This window comes from Salarias fasciatus, chromosome 6, assembly GCF_902148845.1.
Source record: "Salarias fasciatus chromosome 6, fSalaFa1.1, whole genome shotgun sequence".
Taxonomy (NCBI): Eukaryota; Metazoa; Chordata; class Actinopteri; order Blenniiformes; family Blenniidae; genus Salarias; species Salarias fasciatus.
In genome coordinates, this window is record NC_043750.1 from 683,880 (window position 1) to 698,708 (window position 14,829).

The 14,829-nt window shown below is 42.5% G+C and overlaps 1 protein-coding gene across 1 annotated transcript in view; it reads left to right on the forward strand.

Moving 5' to 3' along the window:
* Positions 1-14,829, forward strand: part of LOC115391080 (GTPase IMAP family member 7-like) — a 42,323-nt gene that overhangs the window by 10,161 nt on the left and 17,333 nt on the right. The window contains exon 2 of the mRNA XM_030095178.1: positions 2,258-3,212. Coding sequence (XP_029951038.1) covers positions 2,258-3,212 — 955 coding nt within the window. The remainder of the gene's footprint in view (positions 1-2,257; positions 3,213-14,829) is intronic.

Consider the following 14,829-nt stretch of genomic DNA (forward strand, 5'->3'; position numbering starts at 1 on the left):
TGGTTCTGCAGGGTTCTCCTCTGAGCCTGGTTCTGCAGGGTTCTCCTCCTCTGAGCCTGGTTCTGCAGGGTTCTCCCCCTCTGAGCCTGGTTCTGCAGGTTTCTCCTCCTCTGAGCCTGGTTCTGCAGGGTTCTCCTGCTCTGAGCCTGGTTCTGCAGGGTTCTCCTGCTCTGAGCCTGGTTCTGCAGGGTTCTCCTCTGAGCCTGGTTCTGCAGGGTTCTCCTCCTCTGAGTCTGGTTCTGCAGGGTTCTCCTCTGAGCCTGGTTCTGCAGGGTTCTCCTCCTCTGAGCCTGGTTCTGCAGGGTTCTCCTGCTCTGAGCCTGGTTCTGCAGGGTTCTCCTGCTCTGAGCCTGGTTCTGCAGGGTTCTCCTCTGAGCCTGGTTCTGCAGGGTTCTCCTCCTCTGAGTCTGGTTCTGCAGGGTTCTCCTCTGAGCCTGGTTCTGCAGGGTTCTCCTCCTCTGAGCCTGGTTCTGCAGGGTTCTCCTGCTCTGAGCCTGGTTCTGCAGGGTTCTCCTCCTCTGAGCCTGGTTCTGCAGGGTTCTCCTCTGAGCCTGGTTCTGCAGGGTTCTCCTCCTCTGAGCCTGGTTCTGCAGGGTTCTCCTCCTCTGAGCCTGGTTCTGCAGGGTTCTCCTGCTCTGAGCCTGGTTCTGCAGGGTTCTCCTCTGAGCCTGGTTCTGCAGGGTTCTCCTCCTCTGAGCCTGGTTCTGCAGGGTTCTCCTCTGAGCCTGGTTCTGCAGGGTTCTCCTCCTCTCAGACTGGTTCTGCAGGGTTCTCCACCTCTGAGCCTGGTTCTGCAAAGGTTTCTTCCTGTTAAAAGGGAGTTTTTCCTTTCCACAGTGGCTGATGCTGCTCATGTGGATCTGTTGGGTTTCTCTGTAAAAGTGTCTAGAAACGACCATGTTGTACTTGGCACTTTATAAATAAAGATGAATTGAATTGAATTGAATTGTACAATATTGATCCAGTCTGTAACACTGGGTGCTTCGGGCTTTAACCATTTTCTAGTAATAGTCTATTTGCTTGCTGCCAGATGCACTGACAGTAGTTTTTATCTATTAAACTCCAGTTATCCCATGCAATGTCACCTAAATAAAGCACTTCAAATTTACAAGCGATTTTTTTCAGTGAAGATGTTGTTTAGATGTTCACACAGCTGCTCCCAGAAAGGTTTGATCACTGGGCAGCTCCAGAAAATATGATGATGATTCAAATTTGTTGTTAAGTTGAGTCTCCAACATGTGTCCATTCCATTCTGATATTTTTTCTGGCAGGAGTAACAAAAATATCGAACAATGTTTTCCAAACAGAATTCCCTCCATGTGTTGGAGCTCGAAGTCATCCATTGTAATTTGTAGATCTTTCCCCCGCTTTCAAATGAAATAAAGACATTGCCTTCTTTTTCCCATTTCTTCCTTATGTGGTCTGAGCCATCCTGTAGGGATCGTTGAATACCACCATAAAGCCTGGAGACCACTTTAGTGCATGAACCCGATTTAAACAACCTCTGAAACACATTAAAAAAATCCTGATTAGGAAGATTCACTAATTTCTCAGAAATTGTGATGAAAATAGTTTCTGACCTGCGTCATAAGTATAATCTCAGTAATAATTGATGTTGGGTTAAATTACTTGATGCTTCACTTTAAACAGTTTATTACGCCGCAATCGATTGTTATTGGTGATCCACTGTTCATGGTTCATGACCTGCAATTATTAATTGGTAAATCACAATTTAATCAAATTAATAAGTAACTAAATCATTTAAAGTAATCAATTACTCCTGCTAATCAATACTTTAGTAATTTATTCCCAATTACCAATCATAAACCCCAACACAACCACTACTCATATTGATTTAACAGGCTACAACCCAGCACATTTGGAGAAAGAAGATTCTTAGAAAGAGTTTTTCAGAGCAGTTTCTCTTCTCTCACCGCTGCAGTCACTGATGAAACCGGTGTAGAGGCTAAGCCGAGCTTGAGTTTTGGTTGATGTGCCGACACCCCTTACGGCATGAATGACGTTACTGAGCCGTTATTTTGCCATTTAAGGAAAACTTACATTTATTTCTCAACTGAACAAACACCAGACCAAACATACACAACACCGACCGACTTCCCGAATGACGACTGCGGCGATCAACGCCGTTTTTCCTTCCAGGCAGCAACATCTTCATATATGACCTCGTGCTCATTGGCTCCTGCAACCTGTCCAGCAGGATGAAACTCATGCTTCTTTCTCTCTCTTCTCCACACAGATTCTTACTTCACCAACAACAATGAGCTGAGGATCGTGATGGTGGGGAAGACTGGAGTCGGGAAGAGCGCCTCAGGAAACACGATTCTTGGCCGCAAGTGCTTTGAGTCCAGGTTCAGTGCCAGGTCCATGACGGTGGACTGCTCCAAAGGTGAAGCCACAGTGTCTGGTCAGCAGGTGGCTGTCATCGACACTCCAGGCCTATTTGACACCAGGTTTGGCATGGAGAAGACCACCAAGGCCATTAGCCAGTGCTTCTCTTTTGCTTCTCCTGGACCACACATCTTCCTGGTGGTCATCAGGCTGGGCAGATTCACAGAGGAGGAGCAGCAGACGGTGCAAAGGATCCAAGAAATCTTTGGCCAGGCTGCAGACAAGTACTGTATGGTTCTCTTTACAGGAGGGGACCTGATCGAAGGAACCATCGAGGAGTTCCTGGCTGAAAGCCCTGAGCTGCAGGAACTGGTGTCCAGATGTAACAACCAGTACCACGTCTTCAACAACAGGAACAAAGATCCCTCTCAGGTCCAGGAGCTGCTGCAGAAGATCAGAAACGTGGTGCAGAAGAACGGAGGAAGCCACTACACCAACCAGATGTTCCAGGAGGCTGAGAGGGCCATCGAGGAGAAGAAGAAACGCATCCTGGAGGAGAAAGAGGAGAAAATACGAAAAGAAAGAGAAGAGACAGAGAGGAAGCTGCAGGAGAAATATGATAAAGAGATGCAGAGAATCAACCGAGAACTACAGGCTGAGAGAGAGAAGGAGAGGAAGGAGAGAGAGGAGGAGAGGAAGAGAGAGAGGGAGGAGACGGAGAGGGACAGGGAGGAGATGAAGAAAGAGAGGAAGAAGAGGAAGGAGAGAGAGAAGGAGAGGAAGAGAGAGAGGGAGGAGACGGAGAGGGAGAGGGAGGAGATGAAGAAAGACAGGAAGAAGAGGAAGGAGAGAGAGGAGGAGAGGTAAGTAATTAAAATTTATTTATATAGCGCTTTTCCAACAAGTCCTCCAACTGAAACGACCACAGTGGTCATTAATTCATGCCTCCAATTATGACCATGGGGTACGTTTTAAAATCAGGCGCCCCCTAGTGACCATGCAAATAACGTCACTGACATCACGGAGTGAGGGAGGTTTTTTTTTTTTTTTTTTTTCTGAGCGAGCAGAGCGATTTGTAGTTAATAAGTGAATTTAACTGAAAATACAATTCTCTGCATTGAATGACTACAGTTTTATTTTCAAAACAGAACAAAATCTTTGACATAGTTTCTGAAACAGATCAGAAGCCACAATATGAACCACAACAACAAAACAAAAAACATAAATCTATAGAATGGAGAAATCTCTGTATTGTAATTTACACAGTGCTTCTCTTGAGTCAAGTATACTCTTTATCTTCAAGGTTTCCACTTGGTTTTTGGATATGATCTGCAGTTTTTTTGTTCCTCCGTGCCTTCTGACAGCGTTCTCTGCAGAGCTATCGCTCCGCTGCGTCCTTGACAACCAGTCGCGGTTGTTAAGGACTCTGACCTCCGACCTGGAAGGAAGTTGATGTGCGTCACGGACTGCATTTTGTTATTTAAGAATGGAGTTTTGCTCTTTAACTAATAATGATTGCCCATAAATACTCCTCTTTGCATTAAATAACAACAGATTGTGTGATTATGGTGATTGACAGGTTAGAGGTGGAGAATGCGCCTGGAGCTTCATATTTCCCGTTCTGTTTGAACCGACTAGCTTAGCTACAAGCACGCAGACATAGTTTGCTCATGTCGCGGGATCTCGCGGGAATTGCAGTCTCCGGCAGTCACACAGTCGCTGGCAAATCACAGAAATAAATCCAGAAAGATGTATTTCTTCACACTCAATTCACAAGACACACATTACACTTCACCAGTTGTACATGTTCAGCTGTTCATATGGTCTATTGGCGTTCATGAACTCAGAAACGTAACCCAGAAAGAACTATAACTGTTGTAACTTTGAATCACATTAATTTAGTATTTGTGATGTAATTTCATTTACATGATTGATTCAAAGCTGTATTAATTTCACGATTATTTACAGTTAAAAAAACAGAGTTAAAAACAGTTGGAATGGAATTAATGATGCAGTTAATTGATGTTGATCCATTTAGTTGAATTGAAATGTATTTGTCTTATGTTGCCTATAGCATGTCACTTTAAGTGAACTTCATTTCCCATGAGGCTTTGCGTAAAAACCAGGAAGTTAGTTCAGAGAAAAATAGCGGGAGAGATTTTGTTGCTGTGATGCCGAGCTGTTATGAAATGCTATGAAGAAGGATATTTCTGTAATTGTACCACCTCCATTTTTTCTTATATAAATCCATGTTTTATTTCCATATTCTGATGTCCCACAAGTCATTTTTGATCGTAGATTAACTACAACAACATTCATGACGTCTTCAATGGATTTGCATCACGGCGCCAGTGAGAGTTGTAGTTCGATCTTCAAAATACCTGTTTTCCCAAAAAAGAAGAGTGAAATATACAAAACTAGAATTTGGCACTCTGAGAGCGCAGACCTCCGCCACAGGTGAAATCAGTCACCAACAACAATAAGAACACCATAAATAAATATCAGTAAACAGATGTAAACAAAAAGCCTGTCATCAATTTAAGATGTAGTACTGAGGCCCTCTGCTGGATAGATACAGTACTACACTGGTCGAATGAAAGTCGTCACCCTAACGTAACTCAGCAATGAAAAAAACACAATGACGGACATGCAGAGATGCATAACAAAGGAAACAAACAGTCCAACATCGGGTGAAATCACTTACAGACGAAGCTCTGATCAAGTTTTGAAGAGAAGCCAACTTGTGGAGATTTTGTCGTGCTGCTCCGCGACTGTTCCGTCTGTGAAACAGGTCCGACTAGGAACTAAAACTAAAGTTCCGCTGGGCGGTACACCCTATCGGTCAATGATAAAGAATCCTTTAAAAAATTCGTGATGATCCGGATCATCACCAAAATTTAATGGATTCTAAGTTAGCCCAAGACCCACCTTTCCACAAAGTTTCATTGCAATCCGTCCATAACGTTTTCCTTAATGTTGCTAGCAAACCAACAAACCAACGTGATTACATAACCTCCTGGCAGAGGTAATAAGTACATTTAGGGGTTTACAGTGATGAGTAGGGCTGGGTACCGTTAGATATTTTTCAGGTACGAGTACTTTTTCGATACCTCATGTATGGTACTGGTTCCAGAACGGTACATTTTTTTCGGAACCTGCCTTCATTGATGCCATGCAGCAGACCTGTGTCTATTGCAACTGTTCTAGAAATTTACAACAACAACAAAAAAAAAACTAAGCCACCATTGTGGCATTAATGCATTAATGTAGCCACCATTAATGAAGCAGGAAGGGCTTAGTGCAGGGGTGGGGAACCCTGGTCCTGGAGGGCCGCAGCCCTGCATGTTTTCCATGTCTCCCTGCTTCAACACAGCTGATTGCAATGAGGCTCGTTATCTGGCTTTCTGCTGACTTGGCCATGAATCTTGATTCGATTCAGGTGTGTTGAAGCAGGGAGACATGGAAAACATGCAGGTTTGCGGCCCTCCAGGACCAGGATTCCCCACCCCTGGCTTAGTGTTACATTCAGATCAACTGTAAAAGACTTAAGACTCAAATCATGTTGATTTGTTTCACCTAATTTATGATTAGAGTTTTTTGCGCCCATACCACATCAAAGGCCACAAAACATACATATGCTCAACAATGCTTATATTTATTTGAAAAAATAACTCTGGTAGTTAGACTGTAAGATGAGCTCAAGCAAACGACTTGTTTCTTGCAGTTTAGGAAGTTAACAAACGCTGTGCCACACAACTTAAGATGTCACAAACATAAACAGCTCTAAACAAATGTTACTTTGTGTTGTAATGTCAAACTAATAAAACAATCAACAGTAAGTACTCACGTCTCATCGGTCATTCATCATGGCCATTAATGCTTCCACTGGCAGCATTAGCATCAACTGAGCAGGTAAAATGTCTTGATGAGAACCAGTAAGTATTTTGCTCAATAAACCGTTTATTATAAACAGTACATGAACTACATGTACATTTTGAAATGTAGGGGATTCTGTCCATAAAAAGAACGGTCCTCACGGTGCTGTTTGGTTCTTCAACATGGGCTCGATTGGGACGCTAAAGCGTGGTTCTGACAGGGCGGTCCCGACGGTGCGGTCTCCGGTTATTCAACTATGGCTCGATAGGGGGCACTAAAGAGGGGTCCTCATGGTGCGGTCTCCGGTCGTTCAACTATGAGTTCGCAACGCAGCAGCCGCCCCGCTTACCTCGGATATATCCACTGTCTGCTGAACATCCACCGTAAACAGCTCAACATGGAGGATGCTGTAGGACTCAGAGGCTCTCATTTTCACCCGACGGATAATAGCGTGCACAGTTAATGCTTGGTCGCTCATGAGAGCAGAGGGAGGGCGGAACCTCGAGACGTTGGATTAAAAAAAAACCTCTCTCTTTCAAAATTCCGCACACGAGCTTTAATGGAGCAGTTTAATTTGACTTGTGATCATGTTCTTGACAGTGTAGCTCCGCGTAAAGTTCTGCGCCCTAGAGTCACTTCAGGCTTAATGACGTCACACATGAGGCCAGGCGTGCTTGTAGGAGGGCGGAACGCAAGTGGAAGTCAGACGGACTGTGTGTTTCCTATGACATCTTAAAAGAAAGCTGGCATTCTTATCAAAGAACTGTTAGAACTGAGAAAACTAAATATCTCTCTCACTTGGTCTCAAAAAATGTCAGCAATCCTCAAGTTCTCTTTAAAGTCATAGGCTCTGTTTTAAACCCCACTCAGTCAACATGTGAAGTGTCTCCCGAAGCCAGTAGAACTTTTTTGTATTTTTTAGGGAAAAAGTAGATAAAATAAAAGCCAATATTGTGGCTGTTACCAATCCATCACCAGACTGGGCCTGCTCATCCATGTTCTGCAGGTTTAACCCAGTATCTTTGGAGTGTCTCTCTCAGGTGGTGAATAAGCTAAAACTTTCGTCCTCTCCAACTGATCCTGTCCCACCACAATTCTTTAGACATGCGTGGGCTACCATTGGGCCTGCTGTCCTTAAAATTATTAACAGCAGCCTTGTTTCTGGTGTGGTGCCTCAATTTTGCAAAGAGGCCGTTGTTGAACCGCTCTTGAAAAAAATCCGGATTGGACTCTTCAGATCCATCTAACTATAGGCCCATTTCCAAACTTCCTCTGGTGGCAAAGATTTTAGAAAAGTGTGCACTTGAGCAGCTACAGTCCTTTTTAGTAGCTCATGATATTTTTGACATTTCCAATCAGGTTATAAAGCTTTTCATAGCACTGAGTCTGCACTTTTGAAGGTTTTTAATGATCTGTTTTAAGTAACCGACTGTGGTGATTCTGCCATTTTAGTGCTTTTAGATCTGACGGCTGCTTTTGACACAGTGGACCACACAAATCTTCTAGTTCGTCTGGAAAACTGTGTGGGTGTCAAGGGGTCTGCTCTGGAGTGGTTCAGATCTTTTCTTAGGGGGAGATCTTGGTGTGTTAGGCTAGGGGAGTCCACCTCGCCGTTTGTCCCTCTTCACTGTGGAGTCCCCCAGGGTTCAATTCTGGCTCCAGTTTTATTTGCTCTCTATCTCCTCCCACTCAGTGTCATTTTTAAGAAGCATGGGATACACTATCATCTCTATGCTGACGACTGTCAAATCTACCTTCCACTCCAGAGACATTCTTCCAGCCCCTTGACATCCCTCTTTGATTGCTTTAGTGACGTTAAGGCTTGGTTGGAAAACAACTGTCTTAGCCTTAACGAGGGTAAAACTGAGGTAATTGTACTTGGACAGATCGATCCCAGCTGAGATCTGGGCCACTTTACACACTATGCTAAACCCTCAGTCACCAGCCTTGGCGTCACTATTGGCAGTGATTTTAAATTTGTCAAGCAAGTAAATGCCGTCGTCAAATCGGGCTTTTATCATCTTCGGCTTTTATCTGAAGTTAAACCATTTTTAACTTTTAAATCTTTTGAACAGGTTATGCATGCTTTTATCTCTTCTCGTTTGGACTACTGTAACGCACTTTACTCAGGCATCAGCCAGAACGCTCTCTCCCACTTACAGTTAGTCCAAAACTCTGCGGCACGCCTTTTAACTGGGAGGAAGAAATACGATCATATAACCCCCATTTTAGCGTCCTTGCACTGGCTCCCTGTTCATTTCAGAATTGATTTAAAGATTTTATTGTTTGTGTTTAAAGCCTTAAGCGGACTGGCCCCTCAGTACATCTCAGACCTCATCCAAATTTACCAGCCTCAGCGCGCCTTGAGGTCTGAAGGCCAGCTCCAGCTTGTGGTGCCGAAGACGAGACTTAAGACCCGAGGGGGCAGGGCCTTCTCTGTGGTTGGTCCCAAACTCTGGAACGCTCTGCCCCTCCACGTCCGAACAGCTCCCACAGTTGAGTGTTTTAAGTCTCGTCTTAAGGCCCACTTTTATTCTCTGGCTTTTAACACCGTGGAGTTGTGTGGTCCTCTGGGTTTTTAATCCTATTTCTATATTGTGTCATATTTTTATTGTTATTTTATTCTGATTTTATCTTTTTTTTTTTATCTCTTTTTTATTGTGTAATGTTGAATTTGTTGCCTGTGCAGCACTTTGGAAACTGTCTTTAGTTGTTAAAATGTGCTATATAAATAATTTTGGATTGGATTGGAGAAAGTGGGCTTGGTTGGACTGATGAAGGAGAAAATGAAAAAAATGAACTGTCACATGCCTCTGATAACATATCAGAGGATTATCCACCAAGAGGCTCTGTGTGGGAAGGTGCTGGGGATGAAGGACATAGTGACCACGGTCATGAAAACAGTGAACTTCATTCGGGCCCGTGGCCTGAATCACCATCAGTTCCAGCTGTTTTTGCAGGAGATGGGCTCGGAGCACGGAGATGTGCCCCCTACCATACAGAAGTGCGGTGGCTGAGTAGGAGCAGAGTCCTCAAAAGATTTTTTGAGCTCAGGGAAGACGTTGCTGTTTTTAATCAGAGTAAAGGAAAACCTTTGTCTGAACTGTCTGAACCAAAGTGGCTGTGTGACTTTGCCATGTTGTGTGACATAACCGAGCATCTCGCCCAACTGAATCAGAAACTGCAAGGACGCAAACAAGTCATCACGCAGATGTCCGACACGATTACGGCTTTCCAGTGTAAACTGGACCTATGGATATGCCAAGTGAAACAGGACAATCTCGCCCACTTTCCTGTCTGTCAGAGCACCTCAGCCTCATTTCCTGGGACATTTTCATGTGCTCAGTTGGCTACCAAACTAAGCCAGTTACAGACTGAGTTTGATCAGCGCTTCGCTGACTTCAGAGCACAGCAGTCTGATTTTGACATCTTTGCCAGTCCTTTCACCACCGACGTCTGCACTGCACCCCAACACCTTCAGATGGGAGTTAATTGAGCTTCAAAGCAACAGTGGCCTGAGAGCAAAGTTCCAGGATGCTGCAATCCTAGACTTTTACCGTCTGCTGTCCCCTGGTCTGATGCCACAGCTTCAACTCCATGTTGCCCATGTTCTGTCCATGTTTGGGAGCACCTATCTGTGCGAACAGATGTTTTCAATAATGAATCTGAACAAAAACAAGCTCAGATCACGCCTTGCTGATGAAAACCTCCATGCTGTTCTCTGGATTGCCTCAGCACAAGACCTAAATCCATACGTTGACACACTGGTAACGGGAAAACGGTGTCAGACATCAGGTCAGAAAACACACAGGTAAGCATTAAAAAAAAAAAAAAAAAAATTAGAATATAATAAAATTCAACCAAGAAGAAGAATTGTTAAAGTCTGTGTGCAATTTAATGATTTCTCTTGTATTTTAATTTGCATTTGTTATTATTATTATTATTAGATGATCAATGGATGTCACAGAGGGGATCCACTTGGTGTGTTCGACAGGCAGCATTGACTCATCAAAAACTCACCCAAAAACTTAACCAACCAAACTCAGTTGTGAACTGAGTCAACCTTCAGTTTGCTATTTTTTTTATTGATTCCATATGTTTTATTTGTGTAGCTGCTGTTGCAGTTATTTGCTGTTTGCAGGTTTTATGTGTGGATGCAGACAAATTATTGTATTCAAACCATCAGTTGGATGCAAGACTGTGTGCAGCCTTTTTTTTTGGGGGGGGGGGGGGGGGGATGCTACATCTGTCATACATGTTCTGAGCAGCTCACAATTGTTGATTTTGCAGTAATTAAGCAAATTTTAGGTTTAACAAAAAAATTTAAACACAGTTAATGTGTAGTTGTGTTTGACTTTATTTTTCTTTCTTCACTCTGATAATTTCATCCTTGGTTGATGGAGTTATCTGTGTTTAGAGTTGCCAACCGTTCCTTGAAAAACGGAATCGTTCCGTATTTGGATGTAAAAGTGTGCGTTCCGTATTGAGCTGAAAAGGAACGCACTTTGTTCCGTATTTTTGTGAGAGTCAAAACGTGAGCAATGGAACTTGCGCTTTTCTTTGAAAACTTACGGTAAATTGTTCACCGGCTCTCTGACGTTCTGTGGCCAATGAGCTGACAAACATGGCTTGACAACACATCTCATTGGTCAAAAAAAGACCGTTCCTAGGAGGCTACGGCAGCTCATTGGCCAGTAGTCAGTTTGGTCACAGAGCGCATGGGAAGAAGGAAATCAAAACATTAACGCAGCGCAGCATGGCTTCCAGAGACATGTCAGTTTGTGCCGTTTCCATATCAGATATATCATGTTTAGTTCATTGATTTGTCTGCTGCTGCAGACTGTGGAGTGTTTTCAGTTTAGAAACGGAACCTTGTTGGTTTTTCTGTTCAGAAGGTTTTTCAGTTTTGATTTTGCACTTTTTAAATTGAAAATAAAAAAAAAATAACATGTTAAAATCCAGAAGAGACAGCAGCTGTTTGATGTTATTTTGCACATTTAGCAATAAATATAGAATAGAATAGGAATAGAAGACTTTATTAATCTCACAGTGGAGACATTTGCAGGTGTATAGGCTCATAGAACCCACAGCAGGGTGCAAAAGTAATGAATGGTGCAATAATTAACAAGTTACAGTGAAAATCATACTAGGATTGACAATAGAAGCTAAAGACAATGAAGATTTAACTGTATGTACTACCTGAATCTTAAAAACATAACAGGATATGTATATATATATATATATATATATATATATATATATATATATATATATATATATATATATATATATATAATATATATACAATACAATATGCAATATATGATGCAATATATGATGCAATATATAATTATACAGTATGATATAATATGTACAATATGTTTTAGCAGAGTGAATGGATACAGCAGAGTGAATGGATGACAAAGTGTCGCTGAATTTCTTAAGGGGGGGTGCAGGATATTATAATGTCCAGGATTATTGCTCATATTCTACACAGTAGAACTGTACAGTCTGACAGCGGTGGGGATGAGAGGCCTGTGGTAGCTCCTTCCTGCTCTGAGGGTCTCAGTCTCCTCTGAAGGAGCTGCTGAGCTGCTCCACCGTCCGGTGCAGTGGCTGAGAGCTGCTGTCCATGATGGTGATGATACTGGAATGATAACTGTCTCACTGTAGGCCTCAAATACAAACTGATCAAACTGATCATGAGTTATTACAATCTTGCTACTGTAGGTGTGATGCAGTAGCCTAATGTGTTTTTATAGTCTGTAATAGGTATAACTGTGGTAAAATGCTGTTATATATGCGTTTTTGACCCCCCAAAAACCCAGTTTCTTTCAGCTGCCCGCGAGAGGTGTTCCTTATTTCAATCTCTGGGAGTTGGCAACCCTATCTGTGTTTCATACAGTGGTGGGTAGTAATGCGTTATTAGTAACGGCATTACGTAACGGCGTTACTTTTTTTCAGTAACGAGTAACGTAATGCTTTTTTTTTTTAATTTAGTAACTCCGTTTCCGTTACCAAACATTGCGTTACTCCGTTCCTTTTGGTGAGGTTTCATACAACGTTTTCATTGCAATGGCGGACCGTTCCTGTAACATTCCAGCATCAATACAGTTTCATTGAATTGAGAACAAAACATTCGGCGCTCTCTCTCCTGCGTCCGCGCTCAGGTCAATGCCTCCCGACCACTCTGGTCTGATAAGCAACAAGACGGCAGAGAAGAAGAGTTTCCAATCATGGAGATATTCGCATTATTTTGCGCATTAAAGCTGGGGTTGGCGATCTGAATGAGATACATTTTTTTAAATACTGGTTAAAATGATCTTTATGACCCGATGGGAAGCAATTCATAGCGTGTTTTTAAAGTAGTTTGGAAAATATCTGCAATGGACAGCAGGAGTAAAACAGGAAAAACAGCAACCAATAGTCTTGCCGGGACACCTTTTTTAAACCAATCAAATCCCTTCGGATAGTGGAGATGAACGTCAATATAGGAATGGAGGGAAATGATTAACACTAGAACTAAAATGATGAATGAATGTTATTATAATTTAGTTGTAAACTGATAGCAGCCTACAGTAATTCTCTCTACCTGGAGGTGACGTGAGCGCTTTCATGCGCCACTGCAGGTTCTGCACTGTAAAAGCAGACACTGTCAGTGCACGGCGGGGAGCAGAGGAGCCTTATTTAGAAAAAGGGTTCTATGTTCCCTGGTCCATACAAAGCGGGGAACATAGGTACGCTCCCATTTGGTCTCATGACCAGACAGCCGCTTGCGCTGCGCGCTCGTAGCTAAGCTACTCGTTAAAACAAGACGTCAAACATGAAGCTCCAGGTACATTCTCCACCTCTACCTGTCAGTCACTATAACCACACAGTTTGTCCTCCAGTCTCCGCCTGCTACGTGAGGAGAAGTGGCGCAGCTGGCACAAAAAAAAACAAAAAAAAAACTGTGCAAATCGTTGCGCAGCAGCCGCATCGTGATTAAAAAAAAAACGAGGCACCGACCAATTCAGCCACTTGAGAGCCTTGCATTTTGCATATATTATTGTTTACATATTGCAAAGGGGATTTTTTTTTTTGTTTTCCTGTGACATAAATGACTATTATTGTATTGATATGCATATGGTGTTATGCATCAGTATGCATTTCATATTTCATTCGTTGTCTTTAACAGAAGTTCTTAGGTGCTGAGTGAAAGCTCGTTAATTTGTCCAACTTGATTCTGAATAACAGATTATATCTGAATGTCTATTTTTGCTTTAAGCCACTTTATTTTTTTGCAGGCCGATGTTGAATAAAATAAATAGGCATTGAAAGAATACTTTGGTGTTTGGGTTGGTCCACAATATTATAATAATATTCCATGGCTAGTTAGTAGTTAGATTCAGTGATGTGGATGAAATGAACTGAAATGGTCGGTTTCATCAAGAGTTTGTAATATAACATCAGTTCAGACTGAAAAAAGGGCTACAACGGAGTTCAGTTAGTCAGCCTTTATTTATTGAGAGCACTGGAAAAACCTTTAAAAGTATCTAAAAAGTTACTTTTTCAGTAACACATTACTTTATGGTTTAAGTAACTGAGTTACTGAATTACTTTTTTCATGAAGTAACTAATAACTGTAACTAGTTACTATTTTTCAGTAACTAGCACAACACTGGTTTCATAAGCTGACAAAAGGATTTATGTTGTAACAGAGGAACGAGCAAACATTTTTTCTGTGCAAATGTTATGTGTTTCACTTGAATAAGTAATGAATTCAGAGTTATTGAACATTAAGAAGTAGTTACATTTATTTAACATTACATTCGGTTACATTTAGTTACATTTATAAGTTACATCTGGCCCTTTGAGGACAGCCATTATGCTGATGTGGCCCTCCATGAAAATGAGTTTGACACCCCTGAACTAAACACAACACACATCACACACACTCTCATATGTCAGGATAATCTGCACCTAAAGCAATACTCCGAAGATTTTGGGCCCACGCCCTATCCCTATCACTGACAAAGTGAGATAAGCTCATAAATACCTTTTTTGTGTCTGTGCATCCAGCGGCTGGATCCCAGCTGTTAGCATCGTAGTTAGCTTAGCTCAATTGCTGGAGGTGAAGAGGAGACAGAGCCGGACGGACGGAAGTGGACAAAATCCTCCTTCCAGTGGTCCAGGGGACGGCGTATTAGTAAATCTGAATGGTTATAAAACATTTTAAAAGACGTGTTTTCTTTTCAGTACAGTAAAATGGAATTTGGTCAAGGGCAGTCCATTAGATGATTCCCAGTTCATGACTTGGTGAGGAACCTTGGCCCTGAGAAATCTAGTGGCATGCTCTTCTTTCATGCCTTCACTGGCTGTGATGTTGTGTCAGCGTTTCGAGGTAGAGGCAAGACAACGGCATGGCAAGCATGGGCAGTTTGTCCTGAGGTGAGCCCAGTATCAGCAGACTCAGCCAGTACCCACCTACCATGGAAGATGCCAACCTTGACATTTTTGAAAAGTTTGTTGTCACTATGTATGACAGCACAGCAACACAACCAAGGTTGATGAGGCAAGACTGGACTTGTTTGCTCGGAAACAAAGATCCAATGATTTCATCCC